The 22,508-nt window shown below is 38.1% G+C and overlaps 5 protein-coding genes across 5 annotated transcripts; 1 reads left to right on the plus strand and 4 right to left on the minus strand.

Annotated features, from left to right (window-relative positions):
- Nucleotides 1-1,346: 1,346 nt before the first annotated feature.
- Nucleotides 1,347-5,217, minus strand: LOC149597115 (uncharacterized). Its single transcript, XM_089861452.1, has 6 exons — nucleotides 4,265-5,217; nucleotides 3,949-4,186; nucleotides 2,600-2,688; nucleotides 1,592-2,464; nucleotides 1,461-1,529; nucleotides 1,347-1,388 (listed from the first exon to the last, which is right to left on the minus strand). The coding sequence occupies exons 1-6, from the start codon at nucleotides 4,265-4,267 to the stop codon at nucleotides 1,347-1,349; spliced, it is 1,314 nt and encodes a 437-aa protein (XP_089717578.1). The 5' UTR covers nucleotides 4,268-5,217.
- LOC149597116 (uncharacterized) lies at nucleotides 4,334-6,649 on the minus strand. Its single transcript, XM_089861453.1, has one exon. The coding sequence runs from the start codon at nucleotides 6,647-6,649 to the stop codon at nucleotides 4,334-4,336; it is 2,316 nt and encodes a 771-aa protein (XP_089717579.1).
- Nucleotides 6,650-10,813: 4,164 nt separating this feature from the next.
- On the plus strand, nucleotides 10,814-11,449 carry LOC149597117 (uncharacterized). The gene has a single exon (XM_089861454.1). The coding sequence runs from the start codon at nucleotides 10,814-10,816 to the stop codon at nucleotides 11,447-11,449; it is 636 nt and encodes a 211-aa protein (XP_089717580.1).
- Nucleotides 11,450-18,273: 6,824 nt separating this feature from the next.
- On the minus strand, nucleotides 18,274-20,316 carry LOC149597118 (uncharacterized). The gene is made up of 3 exons (XM_089861455.1): nucleotides 19,782-20,316; nucleotides 19,153-19,727; nucleotides 18,274-19,035 (listed from the first exon to the last, which is right to left on the minus strand). Exons 1-3 carry the CDS (start codon nucleotides 20,314-20,316, stop codon nucleotides 18,274-18,276), a joined length of 1,872 nt encoding a protein of 623 aa, XP_089717581.1.
- Nucleotides 20,317-20,324: 8 nt separating this feature from the next.
- LOC149597119 (uncharacterized) lies at nucleotides 20,325-22,185 on the minus strand. Its single transcript, XM_089861456.1, has 2 exons — nucleotides 20,880-22,185; nucleotides 20,325-20,806 (listed from the first exon to the last, which is right to left on the minus strand). Exons 1-2 carry the CDS (start codon nucleotides 22,183-22,185, stop codon nucleotides 20,325-20,327), a joined length of 1,788 nt encoding a protein of 595 aa, XP_089717582.1.
- Between the last annotated feature and the right edge of the window lie 323 nt (nucleotides 22,186-22,508).

Here is a 22,508-nt window from a genome sequence, read left to right on the forward strand (position 1 = left end):
CCTCCCTTGAGAAAGTAGATTAAATTGTCAGGTGTTAAACTGCATAAAATAAGTACAGCTTCTGTAAATACTACAGAAATACTTATGTCCAGGTAAAGATGCATTAAGAGAGTTGACTAGAATTTTAAATATATTCCCTGTAAATTTCTTAACTCAATTTTCTAAATGTTATGAACTAACATGGTATTTCCACACAAAGCTGTAAATTCCAAAGATATAAAGTTGAACTATTCAAGTTAACAGATAAATTAAACAAAAGCCTGTTGGGTTTAATGAACAATTTCAGTTTACAATAAGGAAATTGTAATTTAAAGAAACATGACATTTTATTTTGAAAAGTCTACATTTGGTTTATTTAGAAGAGCCCAAGGAATTCTGAAAAGACAAACAATAAAAAGTTTATTATGGAGGGAATGGTACTATTTTCTAATTATTGGAAGGCCATTGTAAGAAAGTGGGGATCCTTAGCTTCGTATTAATTTAAATGATTCCATTTTCCTGATTTGTTTTCACGTCTTAAAACTTAATTATTTAAAAAACGTTTAAGATATCAACCAGAGGTTTTTGAGACTAATTTTAGATAATTCATAAAGAAATTAATAAATGATATACTACAGCCTAAAATCGTCAGTAGCGTAAGTTTGCAATCACACGCTTCAACAACCCGCATGGCACTACGTCTAAAGGGAGCGTGAAGTTCCCAGGCAACCATTTTTGAATCGATTTACTTTGTTAAAACTAAGTCTTCCGTTAATTGAAATATGACTTAAAATAAATCGATAAAAAAATTTCTTTGGGCAGTTTATGCTCTCTTAAAAAAAATCTCACGCGAGCGCAGCATCAGTCTACACTGAAGCCATTTTGGTAAAGCATTTTTGAAACTTTTAAAAACTTATATAAAAATTTAGGTTTGTAGCCAAAACCTTTTTAAAACTTCATTAGTCTTTGTTTAACCGTGTTAAAATTACAGAAATTCTTTTTCCAGAAAATTAGGATTGAAAATTTAACTTACAGATTGTTATTCAGTCCAATCGATGTGAGATACTTTGTTCATTAACCCAGTGAGTTTTGAATTAACTGCAGTCTTAATCGTTGTACTATTTGTACTTATTTTTGCCAAATACCTGAAAATTAAATATTCATTGATTTATCACAATCGCCATTATGCTATATTTAAGCACTCACAAAAATGATCGAAAGTACATACCTTTGAAAAAACAAAAATGTTGCAATGCATGACGGTGGATATTTTATATTAAACACGTAGAACGTGCTAAAATAGAAACATAGTGCTGAAATTAACTCATTTCCAGGTAGATGGTCATTTATAATCTTCTTGTCAATGCTCACCATGAACTGGGAAGCTTTTCCTGTGCCCATTTTAGAACCTAAAAAGAGCAGATTTAGGTTATTATTGACATAAATTAAGGTCAGATTTACAAGTTAATTTTCAAATATACTTCACCCAAAATGATAAGAGCTGGATGAATAGGAACTTTTTTCTCGATTTCTTTCTTATCAGTTCCAGACTATAAAATATAAGAAGAGGTAATGTTAATTTCTGATGGCAGAACTAACCATTTTTAGTTACCTCAAAATGAAAAAATATATCCGTAGCATTTTCATGAAAATGTTCCATTATGAGCAGGATAACTGCCCCGGCCACTAAATTGTTGTCTTTTTCTTGGCATAGCTTTAAATTGGACAACACTTCTACACATACAGTCTTTTTGCTTTTAGCAAAAAAATTGCAAAAATTATTGTTCCTTCTTTCTAAAAAATTATGAAAGTTTTTTTCCAAGTCTTTTCTAACTAATTCTTGTACATGAGCCATGGCTCCGTGAAATTCAAATAGATACGGCCATTTTATTAGCAATTCATCGACATTTGTGCCATCGTTAATTTCCATTCTTTGCAGAGCATACGTTTGCTTAAATTTTTCCATTAAAACACCCTCCAAAGGATGATTTTCCATTGCCATTTTAACTAGCTCAGTCCTTAGCTTTTCTAAAGAGACTTCGTCAGCTTCATTGATCTCAGGCTTGAAATAATACTCTTCACTGTGTTCTAAGCTCAAACGACCCTTTTTAGCCGGATCAACATCTCGAACTCGTGGCATTATTTTTTCGTTAACCCTGGATAAGTTTTCTAGTCTATTATACAACTGAATCACCAAGCTTCCGTAGCCCTCATGACCATTTTTATCCTGAATTATTTCTCCATCAACTTGGTCCAAGACTCTTCCTGGGAAGCTCTTCATAAAGCTTTCTGCCAAACTTCTCATGTCCTTCCTCGATGGACGTAAACATTTTTTCAAAGATGCCTCGACAAGCTGACGGAGGACTAAATGTCGAATGTTTTCAGGCAATATGGTTGCCTTTTCCAGGTGATTCTGCACTTGTCTTGTGAATATGTCCGAGGTCACTTTGTATTTATCAGACCAGGATGGTTGAATCCCTCCATACTTAATCGAAATAAACATTTATAATTATACATTCAAGCAAACATGGTTTTATTGCAAGTAGAAAAATCGAAGAAAATCGATTATTTTACTCTTCAACTTCCAATACTGTACAATTATATAAGCTTTACAACTTACTGGTTCTAGAGATTTCCTCTTGTGTTTAGAACCACTGGAACATTGCGTTTCAAGAGGGCCAACGTCGGCGCAAATAGTTACTTCAGGATCTGAAATATTTCAAAAAAGAAAGACTAAAATTAAAAATGCCACAAAAGTATATGTTGACTTGCACTATATGGTCAGTAATTTGAGCTGTTTGGGTAGGGTTTTCGTTCTAATCGTTTACCCCCATGCAAACTCTTAAAGGGACGGTGAAGCATTGAAACAAGTTGCTTTTATTTGATAAAGGAAGCTATTAGAAATCCAAAGCCATTAATAAAAAACTTACCGGGGCTAGAAGACGGCTGACGGACCCCCCTATATATACTAACCTAACCAAACAAAACCTAACCTATCCTGTTAGGCTTAATGTATGTTAGGTCTAATCTTCTAATCATTATAGGGCAATATATATATAAAGGGGGTCCGTCAGCCGTCTTATCCCCCTTAAGGAAACATTCCCGTTATTTGCAAATTATTTTTTAAAGTCTGCAACATTAGGCCTAAAAGAGCTTCCGCATATTGTACCGCAAATTCTTCCCTTTGATTTCATTTGCCATATCATTTCAAAAGCACGCGAAGCCCATGAATATAACCGACCGTCGCGCGCGAAAGAATTTGCGGTAGAATTTCACGTTTGAAAAGGATAATATTAATATAGAGGAGGCTCTTTTAGGCTTAATATTGAGGACTTTAAATAATTATTAAAAATAAACGGGGGTATTCCGGTGAGTTTTATAATAACTCCTTTTATCAAATAAATGCAACTCGTTTCATAACTTCATCCTCCCTTTAAACATTGGGAAAAACTTTACTTTAGCTCGCGCGTTCAAAATGCAGTTTTTCCAATAAATATCATTACTTGGAGGTTAATTATATGATAATTAATTAAATTTAAGTCGCGGAAACTATTTTAATCAATATTTTCATTACCATAAAAACCCGACCAGTTCCTTCTTCCTAGCCACCAAATACCATAAAATATCTAAAAATCTAATCTAACCTAACCAAACCTAACCTAACCTTTAATATGAAGGGTAAAATATAGAAAAACATGGAAAATATATATTTTAATTAATTTCCGCACCTTAATTTTAACTAATTATCCTATAATTAACCTTGAATAAATGATATTTATTGAAAAAACTGTATTTTGAATGCGCGAGCTAAAGTAAAGTTTAGCCAAACATTGAGTATAAACCATTGTGGTAACGAGAATGGCCACCCGTTAGCAAGCAGGTCTGCCTCTTCTCAATGCGAAGATTTAAATATCATGATCAAACTGATTGTGACTATATTTTTTTTAATATACAAATTTTTAGAGATACCTTCATTCAAGTTTTTTCCTGCCGCTTGTTTTGCATTTGATATAAGTTTCCTTATTTGAAGTGGCATTAGCCTCGATGGTTTTAAATCATCTTCAGTTAAATATTTTAAATCGCAGACCTTTTCCCCGCCTATATCCTTCAGCAGTTTCGTAATTTCTTTTACTTCATCCCATGTCAAATTATGGAGAGAATTTTTGACGAATTCGTCTACCTCGGTGAATTCTTCAATTGCAGTCATCTAATGAATAACAAAAAGTACGGCATAAGACCTTCGACATTTAAAATTGGCCTACAAATAACTTTAGTTTAAATGTACCATGGATTTTTCCCTTTTTGGGAATTGGTGGAGAAGTTATTTCAGTCCTTTACTTTGCATTTGTTTTAATCAAGCCATAGGATGATTAACAGAGTGCTTAAGCGAAACCAATCTTTTTCCATAAACGTGATAGCTTGGCAGTGGATAAAAGTCTGAGAGATCAGAAATCTCTACTACTACCTTTTTCCCTATTTCAGTCAACTCATATACATGTAAATTAGGTAATGAAGCTGAGTTGTAAAGGGACACATAGCCGATCACGGTGGAGTTTTTATAAACTATCATGGTTATTATCTCACCAAAAACTATGTAATCTTCTCCCGATTCAAAAATAACAAAATTTCCTTTTTCATAGGATGTGCCTTTAAAACCCAACTTGTCCGCTAACACAGTATTTTTTCTATTAAAATTCCATTTAACACTTTCGAGATGAATTTCGTTACCAAAAATATTGTGATTAAATTCTTTAGTTCTAGTAAGCTCAATAATTGGCGGAAAGGGTGTTCCAGATAAAAAATAGGCCTGCTGAAGTTGATGTTTTTCTGACAAAGTTTTAGTGATATTAATGAAGTTTTTGGTGTTTTGAGCGTATCTTTTATACACTGAATGTTTGCTTTCGAAACGAAGGGTCCATAAGCGAATTAAAGAACCAAAGTGGAGAATAAGGGACGGATAGTGGTCAATAACATAATGGTGCTTAGCTTTTAATTTATATTCAGGAAACTGCTCAACCAAAGCCATTTTATATTCCAAAAGCATGCGCTTTAGTACCACTACTTCAGTTTTTGATATATTCGGAGATGTTATGATTTCAACTACTTTTTTCAATAGCAAGTATAACCCCCAAACAGGATCAGAATAATCTTTTATTTTCTCTTTGAAAAGCAGTGATAAAAGTCTTAGAAGGCACCAAATTTGAGAAGCATCGCCAACTAGTTTCTTAGAATGACCTTTCGCCACACACGGCTTGTTTCCCATATCTTTCCCCAAATACGAAAATTTCAATATTCTCCAGTTGTAATAACTCCAAGAAAACCATTTTTTTACTACAATAAAGTAGGACAAAAACTGGTACAAGTCGTATGCCACAACACCTTCGAATAGGTCATGCGCTAAACATGGGGCCAGGCCGGGATTGCAAACATGAAAGTTTTCAAGTTCATTAAATACCGAATTGACTTGAATACCGCGGCTAGAAATCAGCTCTTTGTTCAAATTTAATTTTTTCACGTCTTTTTTGTAAGATTCGGCTGTTCTTTCAGAGAATATTTTTCCATTTTTTATGTCCTGAGCCTTAATGTGACAAAAACGGCAAATATACCCATTCGTGAAGTTTCTTTGAAAACCACCAATTTCGTGATTACCTAAGTTATCTCCCAAGAGGCTAGTTACTCTCACCACATATTTTTCTCCTTTAAATAAAAACCCATCTGATTCTAAGGTCTTGAGGTCCATAACGAATCTCCTTAAACAACGATTAAAACCAAAAAGTTTAAAATTCGAGTCTTTACATAAAAGAACTAACTGCATATGATCTACGATAGACCTGAACTCGGGTGGTATATTTACTAGAGTATAATAAACTCCGACTATTTTGTGTAATGTTTTTGCAGAACCCAGTGGGTTGACCGTTTCAAAAGCATCTTGGAATATTAACAAGTGTAGGGCTTTTTCATTTTCTATATAATACTTTTTAAAAACTTTCCCGTGTACAATATCCTTTAAAACCTGGTCTTTCCCATGAACATAGGTAGGTTTAGGGAAATTTATAAGTTTGGAAACATCGTCATTCGCCAGAAGAGCGGTCAACGTTTCACTTATTTTAACGTAGTGATAGAAACATTTATCACCTTTTTCATGTCCTACCAATATCTGAACTGGTTCTACATAATTCATTTTGTTTTTGTAAAACGTTTTCCTCAAATGTATAGTTTTTAAATCCTCGTTTGTTTTCTCCATAACGGAACTTTCGGAGTAGCTATTGAGGACCTTAGCTATAACATCCCTTGGGATTCCATTTTTTTCTAGATCTCTTTCAAGTTTTTTAGCTGAACAGGATTTCTCTAGCTGATTTAAATTTGATATTTCTTCCGCTACAAACTGAATTGTGGAATTTGGTAAAAACTTTTTGGCCTGAAGTTTAAGGTAAAACAAGCCAAGGCTGGTGGCAAACAAATCATCCGATTCTGGTTCAGAATTGGAATGATTAGCTAAGTCTTCCCTTTCATAATCTAATTCTGCGTGAGACTCTGGAACATTGGCAGCCATATTCAGAACTTCATTATCTTGTTCTGCTAAAGTTATCGTATCGAGCCTATCTTGGGCAGAAAAACCATCAACTTCAGTTAGTGTTTCACGCTTTGCTTTATACTCTATTTTATGCATTCGATTAAAGTGACATCTAAGTGAAGTTAGATTTGCATACCTTCGAAGCATGCACCCAACTACAGGACACGAAAACATTTGTCCCTTATCCCGATCATGTACTTTGAAATGGAGGGAAAGGTCTTTTAAGAGCCTGCAATGGTAATTGCAAATATTGCAGTTGTATCCCGGATGATTGGGTGGAGTTTTATTCAAAATATTAGAATCGTTATTCGAGGTGTTATTGGAATTTAATAGTGACTTGTGGTAGCGGTACGTGTGTGTTTTAAAAGTGTCAAATTTATAAAAAAACTTTTTCACATGATGGTAAGCTACAATAATATTTCACTGAGGGTAGATGTTTATGATATGAGCAATGTTTAAAGTACGATTGGAATTGATTAGTGGTAAAATTGGAGCAAGTTTTCATGGGACACGTGAACCACATCTGAAAATTAATATAAATCCTATAATTTCTCATCGACCACGTCACTAAATACTTCCCTAGTAAGTTTAAAATAAAATCCTAAATAAATATTTTGCTAGTAAATTTTTGCTAATGAATAGGGCTTTTTTTAAATAAGAAATCGAACCCAGTCTTCTTATTGCCTCTAACGTACCGGTAAGTTAAACCCGAGGGGTCGGGCATTCCTACAAATCCCATGGTTTTACTAAAAATCCAAAACCTATAGAGTAATGTCAGTTCTACGGATGCAAACGTCATACCCTTCTATCTCTTAGCTCAGTGTCATCCCCCTACCAGGCGCGTACAGTATCCCCTCTTACAAAAGCGCGCCTAGAGGGAGGGATACACAGTCTACTCCCCTCTCTACCGACACTACTCACACCCTTCTATCTCTCACTGGCGTTTGACTCCACCCACTGGTTAGAAAATGTATTCCACGAGCAGTATTCCAACCAGAGAGGGGACTGAATGACGTCGTACTAGCATTCCCCCCTTGCCCAACTGTTAGCTTCCTATACCAAATTGATTTTGGATTTTTTTAAATTTCTTAAAGGGAGAATGAAACAAGTTGCCTTTATTTGATAAAGGGAACTTAGAAGTCCAAAGCCTTTTATGAGACTTACCGGAACATCGACTTTATTTTCAATAGGGAGCTAACAGTTCTGACCCTGAAACGTCACACCCTTCTATCTCTTACTGGAATTTCATCCCCCCTAACGGTTGGAAACAGTATTCTACGCGCAAAAATGCCAACCAGAGAGGGGCTGCGTGACGTCAGACTATCTCTTCCCCCTAGCCAGTTGTTAGCTCCCTATAGAATAATGTAGTTTGAAAGGTGACTAAACGTCACAGATGCGACAGTCAATGAATGAATTCCTCTATAGAGCCTGCCCACTTTAACAGGATTGGCGAAATTTGAGAAGTGACGTCATTTCGGAGAATTAGCGCCCAAAAAAGTTTGAGAAACGGCGCCTCTCGTTAGAAAAAGTGGCGAACTAAAATGTCACTTTCAAGAAGGAGAAATATCGCAATACACAGGCCTTGATAGATATAGGGGGCAATGGCATGATCTCAATTGCCAATTCCGTTAAAGGGAGGGTGAAAAGGAAAATAAAGTGATTTCAGAAGAAAATAGGGGAAAGTACGTATCTCTAGCTTTAGCTAGTGCAAGTCAACCCTTTCTCGTAAAAAAGCACTTGGCGGCCCAATATTTGAATTCATCCAATCAGAGAGAGGCAACTTTCCGAGGGAAATTTTCTTACATAGGCTACCACATGTAAAATAACTTAAACATAATTTAATATTCCAAAACTGAAAATGCACACCTAGAATTTAAAAAATTAAAACCTAAAAAAAACCCAAAAACTAACGTAAAGAAAAAATCTGTTTATCTCTCTAAAATCTAAAAAAAGGGTAGTTTTCCACTATTATAATCCCTATCGAAGCTGAATAGCGGGTTGGTACGAGAGGCCAAGCACCTCTCTCAAAGCAGAATTTATAGAAAGTGTGACCAGCCCGTAATTCCCCTATGTGAGTGGAAAACTTTCCATTCGTAAATTTTCTACTCCCGCAGGGGAAACGGTTAGCGAGAACCGAGGGGTCGGGCACTAGCCAAAATCCCATACATTTTCATCGAAATTCCAAAATCTTTAGATACGTCCAATAGAATGCAGAATTGACAAATGAAAATCCCTCCTACATTATATTTCTTTCAAAATTCCGAACACAAAAATGCCATATGTCCGACACCTGGGCAAGAACGATTCCAACTTTTCCTAGAAAATCGTCAAGGTCGCCCCATTGTTAGTCTCCAACTCTCGATGCCCCTTTTTTGCTGGAAGCCGGTCGTCGGTCTTTAACCCATATTAGAATAAAATCCGCGATTTCCCGCCAAAAATGCAATCATGAAATGGCGGGAAAAAGCCTTAACTCGACGCCTCGCGAAATCCTACGAGATACGTACTTCACCCTATTGGCCCCATTAACTTGATAACTTTTACAATTTTCGAGATTTATTTTTGTTGTTTACTTTGTTTGTTGTTCAACTTTTTTATTTTGTTATTTTTTACAAATTCTCTGTTTCATACGTTTCACCACAACCTGCTGATTTCTTAGGCTTCACTCCTTGCTCAACCCTAGTGGGGGGTTTGTAACGATGAAATAGCGCCTCTATAGTTGCGTTGGAGGATTTCGCTTCTATGGTGGTTTTGGAGATATTCCCCTAAAAAACCCACACCTGAGAGTGAGAAGCGAAGGACTAACTAGGAAGAGCTTTTGTATAGATTCTTGGAAGGAGGGATATTATCGTAAACCATGTTAGCAGGGACTTTCACTGGCCTTAAAGGGAGGGTGAATAGGAAAATGAAGTGATTTTTAATCGATTCTACTAATTATAAGACCTATCCTCGAGCCTATCCTGCATATAGCGAACAAAAACTTCCAGGTCACGCGCTCAATGTCGCGTGCTACGGTTATTACATTACACGCAACATTTATCATATCTCCTGCTAAATAATGCTCGAAATAGAGCGTGCCACGTAACTTTTGTTCACTGAAAGGCAGAGCATTACGCGATTGGTCGGAGGGGCTTATTTAAAATTATTGATGAAATCTGAATCCATTTTTATTTTTAAAATCATTCAGAGGTATTTCCTGGATGTTTCACTATGCAAATTATTACTAGTAGAATAATCGATAAAAATAACTTATTTCCCACTTCACCCTCCCTTTAAAAGGTTTATGTCACGCTACTATTTGTGTGCCCGCCGAAAAGACTTTCCACAAATCATTGAAATATCTCTTAAAATGAATATATAAGGGACATCTTTGTAAACAAAATTAATTCTTTTTTGCGGAAACGACAAGCATGAATCGTTTTTAAGGAGTTTAAGTTGGTCCCGTTGTAAAAACGGGAAGTGTTCCTTTAAATAACAGGTATTTTCAGTAAAGTCTTAAATACAGACTTCATGTAAAAATACCGATAACAAGTAAAATTAACACATCTTAGCATGTGTTTTCTTAAAATCAATGCTCATGTAGAACATACTAGGGTTATTTTGCGGAAACGACAAGCCTTAGTGTTAAACGTACATGTATGAATCGTTTTTAACGAATTTATGTTGGTCCGGTTGTAAAAACGGGAAGTATTCCTTTAAAAAACAGGTATTTTCAGTAAAGTCTTATTTACAGACTTCATGTAAAAATATCGATAACAAGTAAAATTAACACATCTTAGCATGTGTTTTCTTAAAATCAATCCTCATGTAGAACTTACTAGGGTTATTTTGCGGAAACGACAAGCCTTAGTGTTAAAAGTACGTGTATGAATCGTTTTCAACGAATTTATGTTGGTCCGGTTGTAAAAACGTGAAGTATTCCTTTAAAAAACAGGTATTTTCAGTAAAGTCTTATTTACAGACTTCATGTAAAAATACCGATAACAAGTAAAATTGACACATCTTAGCATGTTTTTTCTTAAAATCAATGCTCATGTAGAACATAATAGGGTTATTTTGTGGAAACGACAAGCCTTAGTGTTAAAAGTATAGGTCTTAAACGTTATTCATTAAATACTGTTAGTCACGTGGAAATAACTAAAGGTGGGTCTGCATAAATCACGGTGATTTGCAGTGAAATCGTCATGACAAGTGTTTACGTAAATTTAACATGAATAATATCTGTTAAAACTACGATTTTTTCTCTCAGTGTACCTTTAGTTCATGATTGACTTTGAATTAGCAATACTCTCTTCAATTGAGGCCAATTTTCCTCAGGCACGCGTAAGGGGCTGCTTTTTTCACTTTGCGCAAGCTATTTGGCGTCAAGTTCAGACAAGAGGATTTACTCAACTCTTCAACAGCAACAGCGAATTCGAAAAGTCTATTCGAAGGATGATTGCCCTTGCTTTGGTTCCAGAAGGTCAAATTGACAGACTGTGGTTGCACATTGAAAGCTTATCACCAAAGGTGGCCGAATACAGATTAATGGCAGATTATTTCGTGGACACATGGTTAAACGAAGATTCATCACGTTACCGGAGAACCATGTGGAATCACGGGGACAACACGGAAGCAAGAACAAATAACGATACAGAAGGAACACCCAGCAAGTGGAATAGAACCTTAAAAGTCTCTCATCCCAACTTGTATTTACTGATCGATTTCATGAAAAATGAAGAAGAGAAACTTGAAATGGATATAGACTCAATGAGACGGCTTCACCCTGTACGACCACCAAGGAAAAAGTACCAAGTTTTAGAGAAGAAGCGACACGACGCGCGTATGCAACTGGAAAACGGAATCAAAACGGCTGAAGAATTCCTAGAAATTATGATATGGGGCTTTAAAATGAATTAAAATGTCTCCCTTATGGAATAAAAAATGAATCAATAAAACATCAAATTCTACTCTATTTGAGTCTTTTTTGGGTATGCTATATTGGGTTAATCGGAATAGGGGAACTGGGAATTGGGTTAAATGAGGTTAGGGCAAATGGGAATTGGGTGTTTTAAATTGGGTGAAATGGGGGGTAACCTACGAAATATGAAGGAAGAGATTGCGGGATTGGAAGAGAAATATGAAGCAATGAAAAACATTTATTAATCATAATATGTTAAATGGGAGGCGATGTTTTGAAATGCCATCACACTTCATTTAGTGTGGAGTCGGAGACGCAAACAATGGAAATTCAAAGTGACGACACAATGTGTCACTTTAACGTCGCAAATAGAATGTACAAACTCATTTTTAATTTTTTTTAGTATTGTTCTATATGTTTAATATTCATTTATTTAAAGCTAAATTTGTCTTTTTTTGGGTGGCTAACGATTAAAATATTTTAGTTAAAACTTTCAAGGAGTAAATTTTTTGCGCCGGATTTAATATAGGCCCATTCTAATTTCAATTTCTTCGTGAATTCAGCTGCAAATAAGTTTTTGCTTCTGCACAGACTTCACTTTAAACTTTCAAGATTAAGTTAAAATTTTCATGGCACCATAACGGAATTTTTCTTTTCTCGAGGAATGGAGCCAAAACAAAATTTTGAAAACACGCGCCTCGAGAATTAATGAAATTTTTTGAAATAACGTGTCTCGCGACATAAGAAAACCGTTGTAGACATATTTAATTATTTTTCTGCGAATTGATTTGCAGAGCAGTTATCTTCTAAGAAGTACAACCAAAAGCTACTAATTTACTGATCGGTAAGTGAAATTCAACAAATTTTAGATATAGCATTTTGTAGCTTAGGTGATTTTATCCTAAAAATATGTTTATAATTTGATTCGAAGACAATACTATCAAATTTGTTTAATGAAGTGCTTTTCATTCATTTCAAGTGTCAGTTATTTTTGAAAGGCTCCGAGAGTGGCTTCATAGGTGTGAAACTATCTTTTAAACTGGAAAATGGGACGGGGTGACCACTAATGAAAGCCAATTCAGATATACACTGATATATGAATTTTTAAATTTCACCTTCAAAGTTATTAAGGATGGTTAATGTAACTAATTAGATATTTTCATTAGATATGTTAATGGATTCCTCAACTGAATTCCCTGATAAATCTGACTCCGCTACGTTCTCAGAAGGCGCAACTTCAAAAATCGTGGCTTCCTTCGCTGAGAAATTTAGTAGGCAAGGAGTTGGTGTATGCAATATCCAAGATCATTTCATTTACTTGGTCATGCATTGTCCACCACTGGACTGGAATCGAAAAATATTTTTGTCCAGTGCAAAATTTGCGAAAAAAAAGTTACAAACTCATCAGAGTGCAGCTTCTAATTTGGAGCGACACGTCAAGGTTAAAATAATATTTATCGATTTACGTTGAATATACCTAACTGTCAAACTTTTATTTCGAATAGACTAACCATGCCCAATGCGTGTTGAGGAAACGGGAGCCAAAGAGACCGGCTACAAATTTACTTGTACCACTCAAGAAGGTGGCGAAATTAAGCCCAACGGCACAAAAACAAAAACAATTTGAAATGGCATTAGTTCAAATGTTGGCCGTTGATTGCTTACCCTTTAGTGTGGTAGAAGGTAGTGGCTTTAAAGACGTTGTAGCAAGGGGCGGGCCGCAGGTCCACGTGCCGACGTCTTCAGAGTTAGAAAATGTTTTGCATAAAACCATGAAAGATTTCATGCCGCAAATTGTATGTCAGGATATTGATCCATAAAATGTACCCAATTTTTTTAATGTGGGTCAACTTTATTTATAGTCTGGATTCGAAAAATGCCCTCACGTTCAAATAACACTTCTTCGTTGGGGCGGGATGACTGAAGTGTCATGCCATTCAATTGACGACAAATGGTGTATAAAAACAGCCATTCTTGGTTTCATCGGCGACGGAACCAATTTTGAGGAAACACTATTGACAATGCTTCAAAATGCCCAAATCAATGCCACCGAGGTATTTTAATGTTTTAGTAATATGAAGTGTTTTAAATGAATCTCAGAAATTTAAAGGAGGTCTGGAAATGTTGAAATATTACATTTTGAAAGTAGTTCAATTTATGGTAGTTTTATTATCCAAGATGGTATTTAGGAATTGTAGGTTAAAATAATGTTGATTAATATGAATAATCTCATAAGACTAGATTTTTGAAAATGTATCTTCTATAGCGTAAATAATAGCTTAAATAGATAAAAACTTCGAAATGCCTGTAGAAGTGTTTGACTCGTATGGCGTCTATTCTTGAAGAGGCAGTTCGAACTGTGGAACAATAGGTGATCTTCCTCATGGAGCTAACCATAGCAGGCGGGTAAAAAAAAGATAACTGACTAATTCACGTTATGGAAGATACCTTACATCTCTTGTTTTCGATGATATACACGAAAATCTACAACTTCAGAATTGAAATAACGCATGCAACATTATTGATTTGATTATGTTGGAAACATTGATATTTAGACACTTCTTGCTTACTGTTACGGGTCTTACTTTGAGTTTAAACTTAAACACAATATTTTTACAAAAAAATTATTTCCATGCGTTCACAGGTTTTTGCAGCTCTGGATTTCGATGCATTAGATGCATCGCGCAGTTTAAATTTAAATAGACCTTGGCCATGTTTTGGTGGTTTTTTAGCCGAACATGGTAAATGCAAATGAACTTTGAGAGACTACTGTCTTTGTCATTTAACTTTGACATTTCAATTTCAAAGAAACACAAACCATGGAAAATTTATTTAATCTTGGCTGTAACGACAACGAATGGGAAAATGCCTGGAACGTGTCGCCTTGCCTACCATCAGAGGTTTTGTGAGCCTTTTGCGAAAAAATTGAATTATCGGAGGATGTGGTTTTAATCTTAGAGAAGGTTGAATCCTGGATAAAATTCCTTCAAATTTCTGGAAAATGGGCCAAAAAGTTTCTGACCAATGCTCCTGATGGAGCTAAATTATTGAAATCAAAGGATTTTCGAGTAACAACTCTTTTCCACGGAATTAACACTCTAGTTGAGGTAAGAATTGTGTAATATAATTCAGTTCACGAAAATCTGTAATAGCCTTGTTGTTTGAACAAGGTGTTCCAGAGGGGGTGGTGTAAGGCCGAAGCGATTTTGAGTCGAGTTTTACACATGACCCCTTAAATTTCATTCAGAAGAATAAAAGATAATGATATTTAAGTAGTCATCCATAAAACACTGTTTAGGGTGAAATCCCATGGAACATTGAGTCAAAATCGAACACACAATTCATTGTACTTCGGTCCTACCACCATTTTCGGAACACCCTGGATTGAACAGCCATTCACCGAAATAAGATGCATAACCGTTGATTTTTCAGAATGGAGACGTTATAGAATCTTTGAGATCAATTCTGTTGATGGCTAAGAGCGACATTCCTCTGCCAGAGGATGATGATTTGGAAAAACTCAAAGAACTAAATGAGTTGTGGAAGGCCTTGAGAATAACAGTAGAGTCATTGTGCTCCGAAGGCCCAACTGTCTCCAAAGTCATCGGCTTGCTAATGGGATTGTTTAATAATCTTAAAAAAATAAAATCTATTTGGTTTGAAACTTTTCAAACCAATCTTTTAAAAACTATGGAACAAAGGTTTTCCAATCTTATAAGAGAAGAAAGGTTTGTGGTAGCGGCTCTACTAGATCCAAGACAAAAAACATTCATCTTTAAAGGTTAGATTTTTCCGAAATCGTATGTTAATTTTCAATGCCAATTGTCTAATAATAAATGGAATGGTCACAGGCTACAGTTTACCGGTATGGAGGGATGAATATCCAAATTTTTGCACTGTCAATGAGGATCAAGCCAAGGAATTTGTCTATACGCTCTTGACCAACATGGTTCAAGATTTCGGAGACGAGTTGGAGGAGAGTAGCTGCTCCCTATTTGAAGGATTGGAAAGCCCACGAGAAATGTGCTCTATTTCATCCACAAAAAACAGTTTCGACGAATATTTGAAGAAGCGCCTAGTGTCGACTAAAGAAGCGCAACAAAACAACAACTTTGTTGTTGACTACTGGAGGGACAAAGAGCAACGATTCCCAGAGCTTGGAAAAATTGCTAGGAAAGTTTTTTCAAGAAGTATTTCATCTGGATTTGAAAAATTGGCAATGGATAGGGCAACGTCAATCAAAAAATATTTGAACTCGGGTTATAAAATAAGCGACATCGTCTCACTTTTGACCCTAAAAGTTAAATTGCAATTTGATTCAACTTAAATTCATTTTCTGTGTAGCTGCAGACATTGCAGGAACATCAAGAACTGGGGAATAGGGCTACTGGCGAAACCCCAGGGTGGTAACTTAAGATACCACCATATAAAAGCGCGTCATACATCGAATAAATTTAGTTTCGATAATAACGCCGCCACGTTACTCTCGAGACTAAATTAACTCGATTCTATTGTACCTCTTGGGTTGGCGTGGAAACAATAGGTTGAAATGATAGCGTTGTACTGGGAGGGTTACATACCACTTATCCATTTTAGCGTTCTGGACAATAACACGCCTAGAGTAGCGCGAAAAGCATGGTTCATAGAATAACTGGTTCGCATTGCAAATTGAGCAACTTTGAATCTCACCACCAAAATTAGGGAGGTCGATTATAGGTTGCTGGAGAGTTAAGTATGCCGCGGTTTCCGAACTTTCGATGATTTTACCCTTAAATAACACATCTAAACTTAGCGTCGTCCATTTAAAAAACATTGAACTAACCATGACTATTTATTTTCGCGGTCAAATAGAGAATTCACGAAGGCTCATTCTGACCCTCGCTGAAGGCTTCTGCACCACTGCCATGCATTAGCTTTTTAATTTTTTTATTTGATTAATAGGTTTGTAGGAGCTAGATAGGAGCGGATCATTTTGGATGATTGGGAAAGAATGAACTGACTCGGTTACGTCACTTTCGCTATCACTTCAATCGCAATTGAGAGAGACAGTTCATCAACGCAACGCAAAATACCTTGGACTTCGACGACGTAATGCACAATGCTACAGACTATTAAAATAATAGCCAATTAATTCAAATAATTGTGGTTGTAAGCTTAATTCAATGAAAATAACTGCCTTCGTCAATTATGATTAAAAATTAACCTACTAAAACTACTGTACTGTAGGCGTTACAGATTATTAAATATTTTGAAACAAATTTTGAAACGTTAATATGTCAATGTGCACTTTAAGAAATTTAATTTTTAAAGACGTTCCTTTCTATAGAAATCAAAGTTACCGTCGGTTCCTCAAATCTCGCACAAAACACTCAAATCACCATAGTCACTCAAATCACGATTGTCATTCAAATCACCCTAGCCACTTAAATCAAATAACTACATAGTCATTCAAATCATCCAAATCAAAAATTTCAACCCAATAATCCTAATGAAATATTTCAACCCAATAATCCTAATGAAATATTTCAACCCAATAATCCTAATGAAATATTTCAACCCAATAATCCTAATGAAATATTTCAACCCAATAATCCTAATGAAATATTTCAACCCAATAATCCTAATGAAATATTTCAACCCAATAATCCTAATGAAATATTTCAACCCAATAATCCTAATCGACAATTTCAACTCAATAATCCTAATCGACAATTTCAACTCAATAATCAGAATCAACAATTTCAACTCAATAATCAGAATCAACAATTTCAACTCATTAAACAGTCGTTCTCAAAATACTAATCAACAAAGTCATTTAAATAATCCTATTCAACAAAATCATCCCGATAATCCTTATCATTTCTGCCATCCAAATAACCTTAATCGACAAAGTCAAAAAATTCAAATCAACCAAGCCATTCGGAGCGACGAAGTCATTCAAATCATCTTAATCAACAATATAATTCAAATCATCTAAATAAACAAAGTCATTCAAATCATCTTAATCAACAATATAATTCAAATCATCTAAATAAACAAAGTCATTCAAATCATCTTAATCAACAATATAATTCAAATCATCTAAATAAACAAAGTCATTCAAATCATCTTAATCAACAATATAATTCAAAGAAACGAAGTCAATAAAAATAATTCATATCATCCTAGTCATCCAAATCACTTAAATAAGCTATCTCATAAGCTTTCTCATGTTGTACGCTATAACGCTGAGTGACGACTCCCTCGTTAAAGATTCTTTCTTACTCAAACACCTCCATCTAGTAGATTTCCTAAACCAGATTTCCCCCGTAAAAATTACATGTTAAAATAGGGACTACACTCGCTCGGCAAAAAATCCCTAGCTCAAAGCCTTTCAAACTGAAGGAGAGAGTCCTAACTTTAATAGGTTATTCTCATTCTTCTATAAAGAGTGAACAAATATTTTCTCTACTCTCTCACTCTCTGGAAATGAAGGAAATTGAAAGCTCGCGCCCACTTTCGCTCGGGGAGTGAGATTTTCAAATTCCCGTGATTTCACTCTCAGTTTGTGAGTGAGAGTGAGAAGGGTCAGTTAATAGAATTATCATTCATAGAGTGAGAGTGACAAGCATTTCAGAAGTTCGCGAATTTGCCCACCACTGGTAGACCGACCATCCGGTCTCCGAGTAGAAGGTGATTTGGCGTCAGAGGTGCTGGCTCGTGCGGATCCTCCGAAACGAAAGTAATGGGTCGAGAGTTAATTGCGGCCTCGGCTTCTGTGAGTGTCGTTGCTATCTCTTCGAAAGTTAGCTTAGCGCGACCGATAGTTTTGCGAAGCGAGTTTTTAACCGATCCTACAAGTCTTTCCCAAAAGCCGCCCCACCACGCGGCGCGGTCGGCAATGAAGGTCCAAGCGATTTGGTGGTTTCCGAAATAGCGAGCGACTTCCGAACTGTCCACGTAGATCACTGAGATCAGTTTTGGCGCGTTTAAAAGTTTTAGCGTTGTCTGAGTAGACATGTTTTACTATTCCGCAACGCGAGACGAATCTCCTGAAAGCGAGGAGAAAGGTATCCGTGGACTGGTCAGATACAAGTTCGAGGTGCACCGCTCTTGTAACGGCACAAGTGAATAGAGCGACGTAGCATTTTGCATTGTCTCGCGTGTAGAGAGGACCGGCGAAGTCCAATCCACAGTTCTCAAAAGCGGGCGTTTGGGTCGTACGAAACTCTGGCAAGGGGGCCATTACTGCGTCCGAGGGTTTTACGCGAAAATATTTGCAGACGTTGCAACTTTTAAGAATGGAACTCACGAAACTGCGCGACTTGATAATCCAAAACTTTTCGCGTAGTGACACCGTTGTTATGACAACGCCGGCGTGCATGACTTTCTCATGGGCGTTTTTGACAAGAAGTTCCGTAAACGGGTGGTTATGAGCGAGAAGCCATGCCTGACGTTCAGCGTGTGAGAGCTCGCTGCCTTTCAGTCGACCTCCAATGCGTTGGAGACCGTGATTATCCAGGTGTGGATGCAGGGTCAGGACCTTAGAGTCCTTAGCGATAGATTGTCCGTTGACGAGGCATTGTACTTCTTCCGGGAACTGCTCCTATTGGGTAGTGCGGACCCAATATATTTCGGCTTGGCGAATTTCGTCGGCGGTTAGCTCTCCCGTACGTCGTTGATCCTTGACGCGAAGGTTATGTGGGAAACGTAGAAGCCATGCAGTGTGTCGATATAAGTTTTTCAGCGAATTGAAAGCGTTAATGTTGATAACGGACTCTTTGGGCGGGGTCGTTATCGTCATTGTAGGCGAAGTACTCCTTAATTCTTCTTGAACGTCCTGGAAATTGACTTCGGTGGGCAGGTTTTCGCTTTGATTCGGCGCGTTTTCTCGAAGCCAGATAGGGCCATGCCACCAGAAAGGGTCTTCCGCGAGGTCAATTACTTTCCGTCCGCGGGTGGGAAGGTCGCCAGGGTTGTCTGTGCCTTTGCATTGATTCCAATTCATAGGGTTAGAAATAGTTTGTATCTCACTCACGCGGTTAGCTATGAACGGCTTCCATCTGTCAGCGGATCCTTTGATCCAGCCTAGGGTTATTTTTGAGCCGCTCCACATGTGAATTTTCTTCGGCTTGATTTTCAGAACGGTAAGCAAGTGATTGACTAGTTTGGCGGCGAGAAGAGCTCCCATCAGCTCGAGTCGGGGAAGCGTTAGTCTTTTTAGTGGGGCTACTCGAGATTTTGCCGTGATTAAGGTTGACGCGAATTTTCCTTCCTTGCTCCGGTAGCTGAAGTATGCTACGGCGGCGTACGCTTTAGGGCTTGCGTCCGAAAAGCAGTGAATTTAGATACTGTCGGCGGCGATTTCGGCGGTTCCCTGGTAGTAGTGGCGGGGAATTTTAATAGCGGTGAGATCTTTAAGTTCGCAGCACCAGGCTTCAAATGATTCAGCTACGTCGTCAGGCAGGGGCTCGTCCCAGGACAAACCTTGTTCCCGGAGTTGTTGGAAGATAAGTTTGGCTCGTACTGCGAAGGAAGCGAGGAAGCCAAGTGGGTCGAAGATTTTAGCGACTGACTTCAGTACCCATCTTTTAGTGTTGTCTCTGCTCTGGATAAACTTCAAAAGGTCTTTAATCTCGAAGGTTAGAACGTCTTCTGAGCTGTCCCATGTAAGCCCAAGTATTTTGGAAGGTGCGAAGGACGTTTGGTGATTGGCTGGTTTGGCTGCGGCATTTTTCTTGGCCAGTACCTCTCTTAGCTTAGTTGAGTTAGGTTGCCACTTGGTTAGCTTCATGCCAGCGTCTAGCATGATTTTCTCCACTTCTGAAGTTAAGCGCAGAGCTTCTCGGTCAGTGTCAGCGTTTGAAGCCAAGTCATCAACGTACATAGAGTCGTCTAAAAGGGCGCTTGCTTCCGGGTAGACTTCGAGATATTTTTAGCGTGCAGGCGTAGCGTGGCTGCCAAGAGAAACGGGCTAGAAGTAGCGCCGAAGGGGACGCGTGTCATTCTGTAGGTTTGTAGCGCGTGGTTTGTGAATGGGCTGTCGACGTCAACCCATAAGAATCGTAGGGCATCTCTGTCTTGTTCTTGAATCTCGATTTGTAGGAATGCCTTGGTTACGTCAGCGGTGAAGGCTATTCTTTTCTCACGAAAGCGAATGAGAATATCGTATAGCTCCGGATTGAGATTGGGGCCAGCTTCGAGGCAAGCGTTGAGGCTCGAAACATTTGGCGCGTGCGAAGATGCATCATATACGATACGGGTTCTGGTGGTCGTACTGGCTTCTCTGACTACGGAGCGATGCGGTAGATAATATAGCGGCCCGATTGATTTCGCGAACGGATCGACTTTCTCGACAACGCCGGTTGAGATTTGATCTTTTATAATTTGATTATATTCGAAAAAAATCAACGGGATTTTTGCGAAGCTTTAAAATTTGGCTCGAGGTGCGTTTAGCGGCAATAGCGTAGTTGTCACCTAATTTTAGGTTGCTCGGATTGAAGGGTAACGCGACGGCGTAGCGGCCGTTTTCGAAAACCGTGGATTTAGCGAACCTTTCAAGCGTTTTGATTCCCAAATCTTTATCTTCGTCGTTTTCGCGTATACCGAAAGATTCCAGTTCCCAAAAAACGCGAAGTTGGGTTGAGATGGCTTCTTCCTCTTGAGGCGCGATCGTGTTGACAAGCATGATAGAGATCGCGTTTACTCCTATGTCACGTGCGGCTACTGTAACTGGGCCTTGGAGTGTCCAACCAAAGATGGTTTCTAGTGCGGCAAGAGTAGGCCCGAACCGTTGGCTTCTTCCGCTTGCGACAGCCCATAAATAATCTGCGCCTATAAGTACGTCGATAGAATGTTGGTTATTATGTGCAACTTCTACCGTGGTCAACTCTGCCATGAGGAGATTTCGCTTTTGGAATTCGGTAGCGAGCTCGGCACCAGGTGCGGCGAAAACCGACCCACAGATCGTCGGTGTTTTGTAGGCTTGAATGAGAACGCTTTTCTCGGGATTGTGGCGACTTCTCAGTTCTAGTTGCACATTTCGTCTCAGGGCTCTCTCTGACGTCTGGCTTCCGAAACTGTTGGTTTCTAGGAATTCTTCGGATAGAATCTGTAGTCCAAGTTCTCGAGATACGGCTTCTTTGATAAATGTCACGTGGCTACCGGTGTCGAGTAGGCATCTGACTGATTTATGGTCGGTTTCACCTGGGCGGCTGGCTTCTGCTAAAGCGGTTTGTAGGAACACGGCTTCAGTCTTTTTTCTAGTGACAACGGCTGTCATCTGCGATACGCCACTTTCGATTGGCGGGTTTTGGGGAGGGTTATTCGCGATACGCGTCTCGGTTCGATCACAGATACTTGAGTGATGACGTCCTCCACATTTCTTACACGTGCGAAATCTGGGGGTGCACTCGCGAGCTTGATGTTGGTCCAGAAGACAAATAAAGCAGCGCTTTTTCTGGCTAAGTAGGGCTTTTTTGTCTTGAATCGATAGTTCGGTACACTGCGTAGTGGTGTGATCACTTTTTCCGCAGTAGAGGCAGGATTTATTTCCGGTATTCACGTTTAGCGTGGCAGCCCCGAACGGAGGCCTTGGCCTTCGGCTATCGTATCGACTAAAGTCCCGCGGTTGCGACGGTCTGTCGGGGGGTCTGCGATCAGGTTCGACGATTCTCCGTTGTATGCTTTGAGCGGTCGAGCGCGTTAAGACGGAGGCGCGTTCCCTGATTGAGATTTCTTTTTGTAGAAAGTTCATAAAGTCGGTAATTCGTAATTAGCCAACTGCGTCGTGTTCTCGGCTGAATGCTAGCGTAATGTCTTCCGGGAGTCGTTGTGTAATGATTGGACAAAGGAGGCTCCCGTAAGTTTGGTCAATGACCTGTAGGTTTTCCAGGCTTCTTATCTGCAACATACACGTGTCGTAGAGTTTCCGTAGACCAGCCAAGTCGCCGGACTTTTTTACAGCTGGCAGGCAGAGTAGGTTGTGCATGTACTCAGAAACTAGCATTTGTTTACGGCCAAATCTTCTTATTAGTTCAGAGATTGCGTAATCGTAGTTTGCGTCTGATAGCGATAAAC

Source organism: Phalangium opilio, unplaced genomic scaffold (assembly GCF_054372755.1).
Source record: "Phalangium opilio isolate 3A_F unplaced genomic scaffold, DU_Popi_V2 ptg000390l_1, whole genome shotgun sequence".
In the NCBI taxonomy this organism is placed as follows: domain Eukaryota; kingdom Metazoa; phylum Arthropoda; class Arachnida; order Opiliones; family Phalangiidae; genus Phalangium; species Phalangium opilio.